This window comes from Rhinoraja longicauda, chromosome 3 (genome assembly GCF_053455715.1).
Source record: "Rhinoraja longicauda isolate Sanriku21f chromosome 3, sRhiLon1.1, whole genome shotgun sequence".
Classification (NCBI taxonomy): Eukaryota; Metazoa; Chordata; class Chondrichthyes; order Rajiformes; family Arhynchobatidae; genus Rhinoraja; species Rhinoraja longicauda.
In genome coordinates this window covers 39756205-39772859 of record NC_135955.1, presented here as the reverse complement: position 1 = coordinate 39772859, position 16655 = coordinate 39756205, and the positions used below count along the sequence as shown (strand labels likewise).

Genomic DNA, 16655 nt, shown 5'->3' with positions numbered 1-16655 from the left:
CATGCTTGCTTTCAATGACTGGTGCACCATGACACCCAGGTCACGTTGCATCTCCCTTTCTCCCAATCGGTCACCATTCAGGTAATACTCTGCTTTCCTGTTCTTGCCGCCAAAGTGGATAACCTCACATTTATCCACATTATATTGCATCTGCCATGCATTTGCCCACTCGCCTAATCTATCCAAGTCACTCTGCAGCCTCCTAGCATCCTCCTCGCAGCTAACACTGCCACCCAGCTTCGTGTCATCCGCAAACTTAGAGATGTTACATTCAATTCCCTCATCCAAATCATTAATATACACTGTAAATAACTGGGGTCCCAGCACTGAGCCTTGCAGTACCAAACTAGTCACTGCCTGCCATTCCGAAAAGGACCCGTTTATTCCTACTCTTTGCTTCCTGTCCGCCAACCAATTTTCTATCCACCTCAACACTGAACCCTCAATACCGTGTGCTTTAAGTTTGTACACCAATCTCCTATGTGGGACCTTGTCGAAGGCCTTCTGAAAGTCCAGATATAACACATCGACTGGTTCTCCCTGTACATGGGGATGGACCTTGACGTAACGTCAAATAGGCCAATGGTCCTCTGTCAGTTTCTCCCATCACACCACCAATCCCTGACCAGCAATATCCAAGATATTTCCAATTATTTTCCTGATGTCCCTTTCTCATCCTGTTTCTTTAAAAAGCATCAATAACTGTCAGTACTCGTGCTTCTTATCACCAGATCAGTGTTAACCTATCCCCATATAATATGTGGTTTTACACCTCACTCCATGTCCCAGCTCTGCTTTAAAAAAGGACACCCCTCAAAAAATTTTTTTTTGAAAAGTCCGGGAGCAGAGCAAGGACGCCCGTTGGCTGAGCAGTAAAGTAAGTGCTAATCACAGTTGAACAGGCAGTTTAAAAAGAGCGCCAAAAGGAAGTAGTAGTCAATTTGAAAAGTCCGGGAGCAGAGCAAGGACGCCCGTTGGCTGAGCAGTAAAGTAAGTGCTAATCACAGTTGAACAGGCAGTTTAAAAAGAGCGCCAAAAGGAAGTAGTAGTCAATTTGAAAAGTCCGGGAGCAGAGCAAGGACGCCCGTTGGCTGAGCAGTAAAGTAAGTGCTAATCACAGTTCAACAGGCAGTTTAAAAAGAGCGCCAAAAGGAAGTAGTAGTCAATTTGAAAAGTCCGGGAGCAGAGCAAGGACGCCCGTTGGCTGAGCAGTAAAGTAAGTGCTAATCACAGTTCAACAGGCAGTTTAAGTGAGAAGTCAGGTAAATTGGACAATCAGGCAATTTAAATTGGTGATATAAGCAAGGCTCACAAAAGGGTGCAGCCCTGTTCAGGTGCAGACCAGTGAGGGAAGTGCCCAGTGAGAAAAGTGCGAGTCTTTGGCTGCGAGTCTTCGGCGAGGAGGCTGAGGTGAGGAGGATACCATTATTTTAAGCCAGAGCTGGTTATAGGCACAAGGTGATGGCGGAAAAGTTGGTGCGGTGTGTTTCCTGCAGGATGTGGGAAGACAGGGACGTCGCTGGAGCTTCTGGGAGCTACACCTGCAAGAACTGTGTCCAGGTGCAGCTCCTGAAGGGACGTGTGGTGGAGTTGGAGAGGCAGTTGGATGACCTCAGGGCCATCCGGGAATGCGAGAGTTTCCTCGACAGGACCTATTGTGAGGCTGTCACGCCAACGGTCCAGGTCGAGCGAAGGTGGGAGACTGTTTCCGGGGGGAGTGGACGTGGACTACAGGAGACCCCAGTGGCTGTGCCTATTGCAAATAGGTATACCCTCTTGGGAACTGTCGGGGCAGAAGACGTTTCCAGTCCGAGTGGCGGACCTGTTGGCAAGGATACACGACAGGGGAGACCGAAGTCTGGAAGAGCCGTAGTGGTCGGTGACTCCATAGTCCGAGGGACGGATAGAAGATTCTGTGGCAGCAGGAGGGACTTGAGGATGGTCTGTTGCCTCCCTGGTGCCAGGGTTCAACACATCACAGACCGGCTTCAGAAAATCCTAGCGAGGGAAGGCGATCAACCTGAAGTCGTTGTGCACGTGGGCACGAATGACGTCGGGCGGAAGAGGAAGGAGGTGCTACAGCGGGAGTTTAGAGAGTTGGGAAAAACGCTGAGAAGTAGGACGTCGAAGGTAGTTATCTCTGGACTGCTACCGGTACCTCGTGCTGGTGAGGCCAGGAACAGAGAGATAGAGGGTATGAATTTATGGCTGAGGGACTGGTGCAGAGAGCAGGGATTTAGATTTCTGGACCACTGGGATCTCTTCTGGGCTAGGGGTGACTTGTACAAAAGGGACGGGTTGCATCTTAACAGCAGGGGGACAAACATTCTGGCAGGCAGGTTTGCTAGTGTGACACCTGTGGCTTTAAACTAAGTAGTGGGGGGGAGGGGTTAACAAATTGTGAATATGAAGATGAGGTAAAAGGGAATACAGGAGATATTGCAAAAGACTCTCGGAAGAATGGGAACAGAAGTTCTAGAGCGGAAAAGAAATTAAGGGCAGGGCCAATTGTGAACGATGTGAGAGGGGAGGTAAATACAGAAGTTAAAGTGTTGTACTTAAATGCGCGTAGTATAAAAAATAAAGTGGATGAGCTTGAGGCTCAGTTAGTCATGGGCAAGTATGATGTTGTAGGGATCACTGAGACATGGCTACAAGAGGACCAGGGCTGGGAACTGAATATTCAGGGGTACACAACGTATAGAAAAGACAGACAGGTGGGCAGAGGGGGTGGGGTTGCTCTGATGGTAAGGAATGATATTCATTCCCTTGCAAGGGGTGACATAGAATCAGGAGATGTTGAATCAGTATGGATAGAAATGAGAAATTGTAAGGGTAAAAAGACCCTAATGGGAGTTATCTATAGGCCCCCAAACAGTAGCCTCGACTTAGGGTGCAAGTTAAATCAGGAGATAAAATTGGCGTGTCAAAAATGTAATGCTACGGTGGTTATGGGAGATTTCAACATGCAGGTAGACTGGGAAAATCAGGTAGGAAATGGACCCCAGGAAAGAGAGTTTGTAGAGTGCCTTCGAGATGGATTCTTAGAACAGCTTGTACTGGAGCCTACCAGGGAGAAGGCAATTCTGGATTTAGTGTTGTGTAATGATCCTGATCTGATAAGGGGACTAGAGGTAAAAGAGCCATTAGGAGGCAGTGATCACAACATGATAAGTTTTACTCTGCAAATGGAAAGGCAGAAGGGAAAATCGGAAGAGTCGGTATTGCAGTATAGCAAAGGGGATTACAGAGGCATGAGGCGGGAGCTGGCCAAAATTGATTGGAAGGAGGCCCTAGCAGGGAAGACGGTAGAACAGCAATGGCAGGTATTCCTGGGGATAATGCAGAGGTTGCAGGATCAATTTATTCCAAAGAGGTGGAAAGACTCTAAGGGGAGTAAGAGACACCTGTGGCTGACAAGGGAAGTCAGGGACAGCATAAAAATTAAGGAGAGGAAGTATAACATAGCAAAGAAGAGTGGGAAGACAGAGGATTGGGACTCTTTTAAAGAGCAACAAAAGTTAACTAAAAAGGCAATACGAGGAGAAAAGATGAGGTACGAGGGTAAACTAGCCAATAATATAAAGGAGGATAGCAAAAGTTTTTTTAGGTACGTGAAGAGGAAAAAAATAGTCAAGGCAAATGTGGGTCCCTTGAAGACAGAAGCAGGGGAATTTATTATGGGGAACAAAGAAATGGCAGACGAGTTAAACCGTTACTTTGGATCTGTCTTCACTGAGGAAGATACACACAATCTCCCAAATGTTCTAGGGGCTGGAGAACCTAGGGTGATGGAGGAACTGAAGGAAATCCACATTAGGCAGGAAATGGTTTTGGGTAGACTGATGGGACTGAAGGCTGATAAATCCCCAGGGCCTGATGGTCTGCATCCCAGAGTACTTAAGGAGGTGGCTCTAGAAATAGTGGAAGCATTGGAGATCATTTTTCAATGTTCTATAGATTCAGGATCAGTTCCTGTGGATTGGAGAATAGCAAATGTTATCCCACTTTTTAAGAAAGGAGGGAGAGAGAAAACGGGTAATTATAGACCAGTTAGTCTGACATCAGTGGTGGGGAAAATGCTGGAGTCAATTATAAAAGACGAAATTGCTGAGCATTTGGATAGCAGTAACGGGATCGTTCCGAGTCAGCATGGATTTACGAAGGGGAAATCATGCTTGACAAATCTACTGGAATTTTTTGAGGATGTAACTAGGAAAATTGACAAGGGAGAGTCAGTGGATGTGGTGTACCTCGACTTTCAGAAAGCCTTCGACAAGGTCCCACATAGGAGATTAGTGGGCAAAATTAGGGCACATGGTATTGGGGGTAGGGTACTGACATGGATAGAAAATTGGTTAACAGACAGAAAGCAAAGAGTGGGGATAAATGGGTCCCTTTCGGAATGGCAGGCAGTGACCAGTGGGGTACCGCAAGGTTCGGTGCTGGGACCCCAGCTATTTACGATATACATTAATGACTTAGACGAAGGGATTAAAAGTACCATTAGCAAATTTGCAGATGATACTAAGTTGGGGGGTAGTGTGAATTGTGAGGAAGATGCAATAAGGCTGCAGGGTGACCTGGACAGGTTGTGTGAGTGGGCGGATACATGGCAGATGCAGTTTAATGTAGATAAGTGTGAGGTTATTCACTTTGGAAGTAAGAATAGAAAGGCAGATTATTATCTGAATGGTGTCAAGTTAGGAGGAGGGGGGGTTCAACGAGATCTGGGTGTCCTAGTGCATCAGTCAATGAAAGGAAGCATGCAGGTTCAGCAGGCAGTGAAGAAAGCCAATGGAATGTTGGCCTTCGTAACAAGAGGAGTTGAGTATAGGAGCAAAGAGGTCCTTCTACAGTTGTACCGGGCCCTGGTGAGACCGCACCTGGAGTACTGTGTGCAGTTTTGGTCTCCAAATTTGAGGAAGGATATTCTTGCTATGGAGGGCGTGCAGCGTAGGTTCACTAGATTAATTCCCGGAATGGCGGGACTGTCGTATGTTGAAAGGCTGGAGCGATTGGGCTTGTATACACTGGAATTTAGAAGGATGAGGGGGGATCTTATTGAAACATATAAGATAATTAGGGGATTGGACACATTAGAGGCAGATAACATGTTCCCAATGTTGGGGGAGTCCAGAACAAGGGGCCACAGTTTGAGAATAAGGGGTAGGCCATTTAGAACGGAGATGAGGAAGAACTTTTTCAGTCAGAGGGTGGTGAAGGTGTGGAATTCTCTGCCTCAGAAGGCAGTGGAGGCCAGTTCGTTGGATGCTTTCAAGAGAGAGCTGGATAGAGCTCTTAAGGATAGCGGAGTGAGGGGGTATGGGGAGAAGGCAGGAACGGGGTACTGATTGATAGTGATCAGCCATGATCGCATTGAATGGCGGTGCTGGCTCGAAGGGCTGAATGGCCTACTCCTGCACCTATTGTCTATTGTCTATAATTGTTAGTGAAGGGCAAGGGAGATGGGCATAAGGAAGCTTGGATGATGAGAAATTGATGCCTTGGTCAAGAATAAGAAGGAAGCATGGGACAGGTATAGGCAGCTGGGATGAAATGTATCCCTGGAGGAGTTTCGGGAATTGAGGAGTACGTTAAAGAAGGAAATTATTAGAAAGGTTACTAGAGTGTATTCTGAGGAATAAGCTATACATGCATTTAATTATACAGGCCTGATTAAGTATAGTCAGCATGGTTTTGTACGTGGGAGATCATGTCTTAAGAATCTGAATTTTTTGAAGATGTAACCAAAAATGTTGATGAGGTCAGGGCTATAGACATTGTATACATGGATTTCAGCAAGGCATTTGCAAGATTCTTTATGATGGGCTGCTATGGAAGGTTACATCACATGGGATCCAAGCATACCTAACCGACTGGATAGTAAATTGGCTTTGTGGTAGGAAGCAGAGGGTGAAGGTTGATTTTTGGACTGGAGGCCTGTGACTAATGGTGTACTTCAGGGTTCGGTGCTGGGCCCATTGCTGTTGTGGTTGGATGAGAACATACGGCATGATTAGTAAGTTTGCAGATGACATTAAGTATTGTAAATAGCGAAGATAGTTATCAAAGATTACAGCATGATCTTGATAAGTGGGCAAATGGGCAGAGGAATGTTTAATGCAGGTAAATGTGAGGTGTTGCACTTTTGGAAGTTTAATCAAGGCGGGACCAACACTCTATATGGCAGGGTTCTGGGTAGTGTTGCAGAGCAAACGGATCTAGGAATGTAGTACATAATTCCTTGGAAGTGGTAGATTCCATCGTGGCGGTGAGTACAGACCCAACGGCAGCGGCAGGTCCAAATCCAACGGCAGCGGCGGCAGGTCCCACGGCGGCGGCAGGTCCAGGTCCAACAGCAGCAGCAGGTCCAACGGCAGCGGCAGGTCCAACGGCAGCAGCAGCAGGTCCAGGTCCAAAGGCAGCAGCAGCAGGTCCAGGTCCAACGGCAGCAGCAGCGTGTCCCCCAAGGCACGGCAGCTCCCGGAAGGCGGATCGCACATGGAGCCGCATGGAGCTGCTCAACATCGGACACGGCTGCGGGAGACTGGCTGGTGAGTACCACAAAACCCTCACCAAAGTCCCGACGGAGCTTGGTAGAACAGGCCCCTGGACCACCACACCGGGGGGGATGGAGACGGAGCCAGCGCAGGGAGAGGAAGCAAAAACGTGGTCGTAGAGCGGGGGTGCAGGCCAGGCTAAGGAGGGCCCCACAAAGACCATCCTTACCAAGCATCTTTCTCGCCAATGTCCGGTCACTCTCCAACAAGCTGGATGAGGTAAGGCTGTGGATCAACACCCAGCGATCCCTGAAAGACTGCTGCGCGCTGATCTTCACGGAGACGTGGCTCAACGCGCTGGTCCCCGACGGGGCTGTGGAGCTAACAAACCGCTCACTACATCGTGCTGATAGAACAAAGGACTCCGGTAAGAGCAAGGGCGGTGGGCTCTGCATCTACATTAACAATGACTGGTGCACCAACCACTCCGCAATAGAGAGCTACTGCTCCCCAGACCTGGAGTACTTACTGCTCAAATGTAGGCCATTCTATCTGCCGCGGGAGTTTACGGTGGTCATCATCATGGCCGTATACATTCCCCCGCAGGCTAATGCTAACCTAGCACTAGCACAGCTACACTCGGCCATCAGTAAGCAGCAGGATGCCCACCCCAACGGTGCCTTCATTGTTGCAGGGGACTTCAATCAGGTCGACCTACGAGCTTCGCTCCACAAATTCCATCAGCATGTGCAGTGCCCTACCAGGGGCTCAAACACACTGGACAAGGTGTACACCAATGTAAAGGACGCCTACAGAGCTCTCCTCTGCCCACCCCTGGGACAATCTGATCACCTCTCACTGTTTCTACTGCCCGCATACAAACCCCTCATCCGCAAGACCAAATCCACAATAAAGACGGTCAAAATTTGGCCCGAGGATGCCACCCTACAACTCCAGGACTGCTTTGATCGTACCGACTGGGACCTGTTTGCACAACAGGCCACCTACGGTTCAGAGGTAGACTTGGAGGAATACGCATCCACTGTGCTCTCCTGCATCAACTGCTGTGTGGAGAATGTCACGGAGGACAAGGAGATAAAGATGTTCCCAAACCGGAAACCCTGGATGAACAAGGAGGTACAGAACCTGCTGAGGGCACGCAACAATGCCTTTAAATCTGGTGACACTTCAGCATACAGTGTTGCCAGGTCAAACCTGAACAAAGGTATTAAAAGGGCCAAAGACACCCACCACTTCAACACCACGGACACCAGAAGCATGTGGCAGGGTGTCAGGGACATCACTGGCTACAAGAGCAGCCCTGCCTGCCCCCACAGCGATATAGCACTGACCAACGAGCTTAACACCTTCTTTGCCCGCTTTGAAACTGGCAAAACCACCTTGAGTGAAAGAACCCCAGCCGAGGCGGTGGGACAGGTCTTGCAACTGAACACACAGGCGGTACAACGCGCTCTGCAAAGGGTCAACCCACGCAAGGCTGCAGGACCGGATGGAGTTCAAGGAAGGGTACTGAAGGACTGTGCTGAACAGCTGGCTGAGGTATTCACCAGGATCTTTAACCTGTCATTATCTCTAGCTACGGTCCCCAAGTGCCTGAAGTCGGCTATCATAGTTCCGGTGCCGAAAAAAGCAAAGATCTCCAACCTGAACGACTACCGCCCGGTTGCCCTAACGCCAATAGTCATGAAGTGCTTTGAGAGGCTGGTCCTCTCACACATCAAATCCAGCCTCCCTGACTCACTGGACCCACATCAATTTGCATACAGGGCAAATAGATCCACAGAGGACGCCATCTCTCTGGCTCTTCACACTGTCCTGACTCACCTAGAGAGACAGGGCACGTACGTGAGGATGCTATTCATAGACTATAGCTCCGCCTTCAACACGGTCATCCCCACCAAGCTCATCACCAAACTCCATCAGCTAGGCCTCAGCTCGTCATTATGTGACTGGATCCTGGACTTCCTGCTGGAACGACCGCAGGCAGTGAGAATGGGCCCGCACCTGTCCTCCACTATCACCCTGAGTACCGGCACACCACAGGGCTGTGTTCTGAGCCCCATGCTCTACTCCCTCTTCACACACGACTGTGTTCCTGCATTCGACACCAACACCATTGTCAAGTTTGCAGACGACACAACGGTGATCGGGCTTATCACCAACGGGGATGAAACAAACTATAGAGCGGAGGTGCAGAACCTGGCGGACTGGTGCTCGGATAACAACCTGTCCCTAAATACCACCAAGACCAAGGAGCTGATCATCAACTTCCGTAGGTCACATAACGGGGAATATGCCCCGATCTCTATCAACGGGGACAGTGTGGAGAGAGTGTCCAGCTTCAAGTTTCTGGGCACTCACATTTCGGAGGACCTAACATTGTCCAATAACACTGCTGCGCTGGTCAAGAAGGCACAACAAAGACTGTTCTACTTAAGAACACTGAAAAAGTCTGGTCTACCCCAACAGCTGTTGACGACCTTCTACCGCTGCACCATAGAGAGCATCCTAACGCATGGCATCCCTGTGTGGTACCTCAGCTGCACGGAGGCAGAAAGGAAAGCTCTACAGCGGGTAGTCCATAGAGCTCAGAGGGCCATCGGAACACAGCTACCAGACTTGGAGGGCATCTACAACACACGATGCCTCAGAAAAGCCACCAGCATCCACAAAGACTCTTCACACCCCTGCAACAGTCTGTTCGAACTCCTTCCATCGGGCAGACGATACAAGGCCTTCTACGCCCGCACCTCCAGACTCAGGAACAGCTTCATCCCCAGGGCCATAGCTGCTATGAACCGGTCCTGCTGAGCCGGATGGCCACAACGCATAGATCAACTTGCACTTTACCCTGTCTAAAAAACTGTTACAATTGTTTCGTTTCGTTGGGTTGCTGTTAATTACTTAAATTATTGCATCGTATGGGAGGCGCATTCCCAATCTCGTTGTACCCCTGGGTACAATGACAATAAAGATATATTGTATTGTATTGTATTGTATAAGATGGTCAATAAAGTTTTCAGTATATTGGCCTTCATCAGTCAGAATTTTGAGTATAAAAGTTGGAATATAATGCTACAGCTACACAAGACACTGGTTAGGCCACAGTTAGAGTATTGTGTTCAATTTTGGTCACCCTGTTTTTAGGAAAGATTGTGTTAAATGGGCAAGAGGGCACAGATGATTTATGAGGATTTGCCAAGACTTGAGAGCCTGAACTATAGGGAGAGATTGGGCAGGCTAGGACTGCAGTACTTGGAGTACAGGAGGTGAACTTATAGAGATGTACAAGGTCATGAGAGGAATAGATAGGGTGAATACATAGTCATTTACCGAGAGTAGGGGAATCAGGAACCAGAGGACATAGGTTAAAGTGAGAGAGGAAAGATTAAATAGGAATCTGAGGGGCAACCGGCAACCTTTTCACACACTGGGTCATATCTACTCTGCCATTCAATCATGGCTGATCTATCTCTCCGAACCCCATTCTCCTGCCTTCCCCGCATAACCTCTGACACCTGATGGTTGGTGAGCTGCCAGAGCTACTGAATGAGCTGCCGGAAGAAGTATGTGTAGGAAGGAACTGCAGGTGCTAGATCGAAGATACAGACAAAATGCTAGAGTAATTTGGCAGGACAGGCAGCATCTCTAGAGAGAAGGAATGGGTGACGTTAAGGGTCTAGACCCAAAACGTTACTCATTCCATCTCTCCAGAGATGCTGCCTGTCCCGCTGAGTTAATCCAGCATTTTGTCCCTATTTTGCCAGAAGAGGTAGTTGAGGCAGAAACTATCACAACATTTAAAAGATGTTAGAACAGGTGCATGGGTAGGAAAGGTTGGACTGGGATATAGGCCAAACATGGGCAGATGCAGATAGGGCACCTTGGTTGGCATAGGCAAGATGGGCTGAATGGCCTGTTTCCATACTTTATGGCTGGCTCTACCCCCAGTTCGGAGGAATGGTCCCTGACTTGAAACATTTACTAGTTTCTCTTTCTACACCCTATTTGATCGGCTGATACTTCCAGCATTTCTGTTTCTGTTCCATGAAGCACCCTGAAACACATGAACCACTCTTCATATCTTGGGTGCCACATTTCAGCCAAGACAGATCTCGATGATACAACTCACCATGACTTCCAGAGCAGCAGTACAATGGCTAACCGAGGAAAGGAAATTTCCTCTGGCTAACGAGGAAAGGAAATTTCGAACACAAACATGAAAGCACAGTCTATTAAGCAACAATGATCCCTGACCTCCTTAATGCTTCAGAAATATGGACAATCTACAGGAGGCATTTCAAAACACTAAAGTACCATTAACGTTGTGCAAATTATTTGGTCATCTGCATTCTCTCCCAGCATTACAGCACCAGCCGTGACTGTAGTGGCTCTGGTCACATTTAACTTGATGCACAAGTTTTGAAACAGCTATTAAACTTTGAGCTGCATTAGGGTGAAGATTTCCTGGGCAAAAACGGTCAGAAATTATCCTGACCCGTTACATCATAGCCTGGTATGGCAATTCTGATGTTCAGGAATGCAAGAGGTTGTAGAGAGTGGTGGACTCAGCTCCTGTCCATCATGGCCCCAGCCCTCCACGCCATCAAAGGCACCTATATGAGGCACTGTCTGAAGGTGACAACTATCATCAAGGATCCCCACCATTCTCGCTGCTACTATTGAGCAGGAGCTACAGAAGCCCGACGGTCCACAGCACCAGGTTCAGGACAGCTACTTTCTGAAAACTATCAGGTTCTTAATCCGACCTGCAAAACCCTAATTCCACCTCAACAAGAGAACACTACAGCATCACCTCTTGCATGACCATGGATGCATTCTCTAATTGTGTATTTTGCAGTGTTATTCTTTACATTCTCTTGTAGAATTTATGTCTGTGTGTTGTCTGAGTCTATGTGGTAGACAGTCAGGACTGTCCCTTTCCCAGGGTGGCAATATCAAGGATGAAAAAGCATAGCTTTAAGGTGAGAGGGGCAAGGTTTTTTACACAGAGTGGTGAGTACCTGGAACGAGCTGCCAGGATGGTGGTGGGAGCAGATACGATAGTAGCATTTAAGAGGCTTTTAGATAGGCACATGGATATGCTGGGAATGGAGGGATATGGATCACTTGGTGGCAGAGATTAGTTTAACTTGGCATTATGTTCGGCGTGGACATTGTAGGTCAAAGGGCTTGTTCTTGTGCTGTTCTATGGTCTAATACGACCATTTTGCAGTTTTTCTTTCTATCATTTTGCAGTTTTTCTTTCTATTGTCTTATACAATTCATTTAATGCAACATTTAAGAAACATTTAGACAGGTACATTGATAGGATAGGTACTAGTGTAGATAGGACAAGTTGGGCCAAATGGCTTGTTTCCACACTATGACTAATTTATGTCTGTGTCTATATGGCTGCAATGCTACTGCAAGCAAAATGTTCATTGTATCTGTACCTCACAATCCTTGTGCATATGACAATACACACTCTTGACATGACAATATCCTCAAAACCTGCTTGAAAAATATCAGAATCCTCCTAATAGTGGAGCATCTTGAAAGCCTCTGAACACTTCGTGCACATGTGAGAATACACCACTACCAAGTGCAATCAGTGGAAAGTGCACAGAGCCTCCCAAATGTTCCACCTGTCACTGTCTTATCGAGCATCACCAAGCCACCTCTGGTAGGGACTGAAAATCTGTTCAGAACCCACAAAGTGGATGCAAACTATCTTTGATTCCAAAGATCGACTAAACAGATGGAAAATCAAGAACGAATCCAATTGAGACTTGGGGCATTTCAATTAAGAGTCCTTTCCCTCTGCTGCAGAATGCAACGTAGAGCAGTTGATAGCACACAAAGGTCAACCCGGCTTTATATCTTACCTGGTTTCATTAAATAAATAACTTATTTTAAGGATCTACTAATTTACACGATCGAGTTAATCTAAAAGATAACAAAACCCAAAATATCAAGACCTTCCACGAACAAAAGAAACCTTCGTGGGAAGATCATATAGTCTGTCAGGCTCGTCCCATCCTGCTGTCCCCGCCATTCCCTCACGGCACCCGCCCAACCGAGAGTCTCCTGAGCAAGACCACAAAAGAAAGACGGCGCTCAAGGGTGCGGCTCTCTTGCTGGTCATCCTGGAACCGCAGCCACCGGCAGAAGCCCAGCACCAACCTCGCCGCCGCTCCCTCCCTCTTTGTCTCGACCATCGTGAACAAATCAGCTCGACCTTCTCAACTTGGGGCCCAATCGAGCCGATGGAGGGGAGGGGGCCTGCGGCGGGGAGGCGGGACTGGGCGGTGGCCGCTATAAAGACGCCGAGGCGGCGGCACCAGCTATTGTTCGGTAAGGCAGTGCCTGGGAGGGAGGTGGACACGGCCAGAGGTACGGCGTGGGCAGGACGGGACGGGGCAGGGCAGGACAGGACGGGACAGGGCAGCCGCTGCTGCTTGCAGTTGTTACCGCGCAGAGACTGCAGGATGAGGGAGGGAGGGAAAACGTAAAACGGGACAACCTGTCGCAGTCATGTCCGCTATTCGTGCTCTCTGGGATTCGGGGCGATGGAGATCGGGTGGGGATTCGGGGCGATGGAGGAGGAGGGGAGAGTTTGTGGGGCGGTGGGCGAGAGGTTAGAGATGAAAAGGATGGTAGAATGGATGGAATGAGATCTTAGCTCGTGTTGTAGGAAGTAGCTTTTAGTGCAGTGAAAACTTGGGAATGACTGCACATGGTTTGGGGAGGGCTGCTGTGTGATAGAAAGGGGAATTAAGTGTGCATGTGCGGCTAACGGGATTTTTCAATTTGCTCATTTTTTCTCATTCCACGTTAAACGTGCTATTTTTTCAGTGATTGGCACTGCACATGTTCTATCCCCATGTCTGAGTTTCTTCATTGTAGTCGAACTGACTGCTAGTTTTTTCTTAAATAGATTGAACTGAAATGGCAGACAAACCAGACTTCAGGGAGGTGGCTTCCTTTGACAAGAGCAAGTTGAAGAAAACGGACACAGAAGTGAAGAACACACTCCCCACAAAAGAAAGTAAGGGTCTTTAGTCTCCCAATTTATATTCGTTGCCTCTACTCAATTGGTTTCGAGTTTTGACCTGAATTTATTTTGATTTCTTTTCCAGCTATTGATCAGGAGAAGAAAGCAGAGAGCAGCTAGTTGCTGGAATTGTACTGTATCCATGGCGGAGGGAGTCGCTCGGCTTTATTTCGAGAAATTAATCCCAATTCTTACTGTGAACTGAACTACTGAAGGGGCAGAGCGTTGCTAAATGGCTGCTGGTTCTGAGACCTATTGGACCATGGCTGTGATTTATCCAGTGTTGTAAAGGAAATGAATAAAAATTCAATTTGCACAATATTGCCTTGTCTTTGCTTAAACTATTAAGATAATTTTACACACTAAAAATTGAAAGTAGGCAGAAAAAACAATAACACTAAAACTGCAAGTTGCCTCTCTTCTGCACTTGACTAAAGTCCCCTTAGATACTTTCTTTGGGTCTTTTGTGGTTTACAGGCTGCTTGTGTTGTAGAAAGTGATTTGTTTGCTTTGAGTGCTACTCGTGCCTGTGATAGTTTCTGTCCCATTCCAGGAGCTGTCTGTATCAGTGTGCAGAATCAGTGGTGGTTGTTTTGGGTCAAGGATCTGTCATCAGAAAGGTGGCATCAAGTTTGACAACCTGCCCTGAGGGCTACATTGCACCCAGTCAGATGCAGTACCTTGTTTGTATTGCTCAGCATTAGGGTGGTCAAAGAATGAGGTTGGAATAGGATGGGGAGTTGGTGACCAGAGACGAAACTTGGTAGCCCCTAAGGACTGAACAGATACTGCACAAAATAGTCACCCCAGCTGTGCTTATTATCTTTGCCCACCGCCCCCACCCAAACATAGACGAGACAATGTGAGCAGCAAATGCATTTGGAAGTAAGACGTGAATTACTGCAAACAGATAACCATGTAGATTGTTAGATAATAGGAAAGATTGCATTGGAAGTTGTGATTTATTTATTTTTAGATAAATTGTGGAGGGTTGGGAAGGCGTGTGCAAGGAGCCCCTGTGTAATGCTGAAGTGTGGGAAATGGTGATTTTTGTTTAACCTTTCTAAAATTAACACATAGTTTGGCTGTGGAACCAGGGGTTATGAACAAGGTCCTAAATAGATATTTATCTATTCACCGTTGTGGACAATAGTTCAGGGAGGAATATGGCGTATTTATGGGTTCAAGGAGGTGGACGAGTCCGATGTTTGGAATGCATGAGGATGGATCAAATGTTGGTTGGATCTATTCCAGAGGGCTGTGGGAAATGAGGAAGGAGATGGCTGGGGCCCCTTGCTGAGACTTTTACATCTTCATTAGATAGTCAATATACCAGAGGACTGGAGGGTAGCTAATGTTCATTTATTTAAGAAAGGCAACAAGTACAAGTCAGCCAACTGCAGACCAATGAGCCTTGCATCAGTATTAGAGACGTTATTGGAGAAAATACTAAGGGATGGGATTTGTGTGTGTTTGATCAGACAGATTGGTGAGGGATGTTCCGTATAGCTTTGTGCAGGAGGAGTTGCTTCTCACTCATCTGTTTTTAGCTAACAATGAGGTTTGATGAAGATAGATAGTGGATGTTGTCCATTTGGACTTTAGTGTATTTGCCAGGCTCTTGCATGGTAGGCTGGTTCAGAAGGTTAATGCAGATAGGATCCATGGCGAGCTGATGAATTTGATCCAAAATTTGTTTAGTGGCATGAGGCTGAGGGTACTGATGAAATCTTTTTTTTTTTTCCACTGGCGGTCCGTGACTCGTGATGTACTGCAGGGATCAGTGTTGGGACCGTTAAAGTTTGTGATATGAATGACTTGGATGTGAAAGTAGGAGGTATAATAATAATAATGCATTACATTTATATAGCGCTTTTCAAACACTCAAAGACGCTTTACAGGGATTACTAGAACATAGAGAAGAAAATAAATAGATAAATAAGTAAACGAACAGAAAAAGGAGACAGAAGGTGAGGTGACGGTCAGTGGTTGAAGGCAGTGCTGAACAGGTGAGACTTCAGTGATGTTTTGAATGTGGTGAGTGAGGAGGAGTCTCTGACGGTTTGGGGTAGTGAGTTCCAGAGGGTGGGAGCAGCAATGGAGAAAGCCCTGTCCCCCCCAGGATCTGAGTTTGGTCCGGATGGGGGGGGACAGGAGGTTGGCAGCAGCAGAGCGGAGGGTGCAGGTGGGAGTGTGTCTGTGGAGGTCAGTCAGGTAGGATGGGGCCAGGTTATGGAGGGCTTTGTATGTCATGAGGAGGATTTTGTACTGGATTCTCTGGGGGATGGGGAGCCAGTGGAGCTTGTAAAGGACGGGGGTGATATGGTCACAGATCGGGGAGTGGGTGAGTAGACGGGCAGCGGAGTTTTTAATGTATTGAAGTTTACTGATGATTTTTGAGGGTGAGCCATAGAGGAGGCTGTTGCAGTAGTCCAGACGGGAGGTGATGAAGGCGTGGATGAGGGTTTCTGCAGCTGTGGAGGAGAGGGATGGACGGAGACGGGCGATGTTTTTGAGGTGGAAGAAGGCTGTCTTGGTGATGTGTTTGATGTGTTTGTCGAAGGAGAGGGTTTGATCAAAGATGATTCCAAGATTCCGGATGTGAGGGGAGGTGGATACTGGGAGACCATCAATATTGAGGATGAAGTTTTGGGTGGATTTGGCGAGCGTTTTTGGACCAATGATGATGATTTAGTATAATTAGTAAGTTTACAGATGACATGAAAATTGGTGGTGGGGTAGAAATGAGGATGATCGCCTGAAGCTAGAGCAGGATACAGATATATAGATAATGAAAGTTGAATGGAGCATTGGCTAATGGAATTTAATCTGAACAAGTATATAATGGTGCATTTTGAGAAGTCAAACAGGGTTGGAATTATTCAATAAATGGCAGGGTACTAAGAAATGTTGAACCGGGATGCCATGGGATTTATAATTTCCTGAAAGTGGCATCACAGATCCATTATATTGTATGCTCTAACCAGTGGAGACAAGCACATATCAGGTGCTTGTCTTCACTGGTTAGAGCATAAAATAGAGTGGCTATGTTATGCTGCAATTTTACAAAACAC

At 47.3% G+C, this 16655-nt stretch overlaps 1 protein-coding gene across 3 annotated transcripts; it reads left to right on the top strand.

The window, feature by feature from the left end:
* Positions 1-12620: 12620 nt before the first annotated feature.
* LOC144592371 (thymosin beta-10) lies at positions 12621-13902 on the top strand. Of its 3 annotated transcripts, none has more exons than XM_078396929.1 (3): positions 12621-12881; positions 13465-13575; positions 13667-13902. In XM_078396929.1, the coding sequence occupies exons 2-3, from the start codon at positions 13476-13478 to the stop codon at positions 13699-13701; spliced, it is 135 nt and encodes a 44-aa protein (XP_078253055.1). In that variant the 5' UTR covers positions 12621-12881; positions 13465-13475; the 3' UTR covers positions 13702-13902. The 3 variants fall into 3 exon arrangements, with proteins under 3 accessions (XP_078253055.1, XP_078253053.1, XP_078253056.1); XM_078396927.1 differs by having other exon boundaries at positions 12626-12920; XM_078396930.1 differs by lacking the exon at positions 12621-12881 and adding an exon at positions 13050-13107.
* Positions 13903-16655: the final 2753 nt, after the last annotated feature.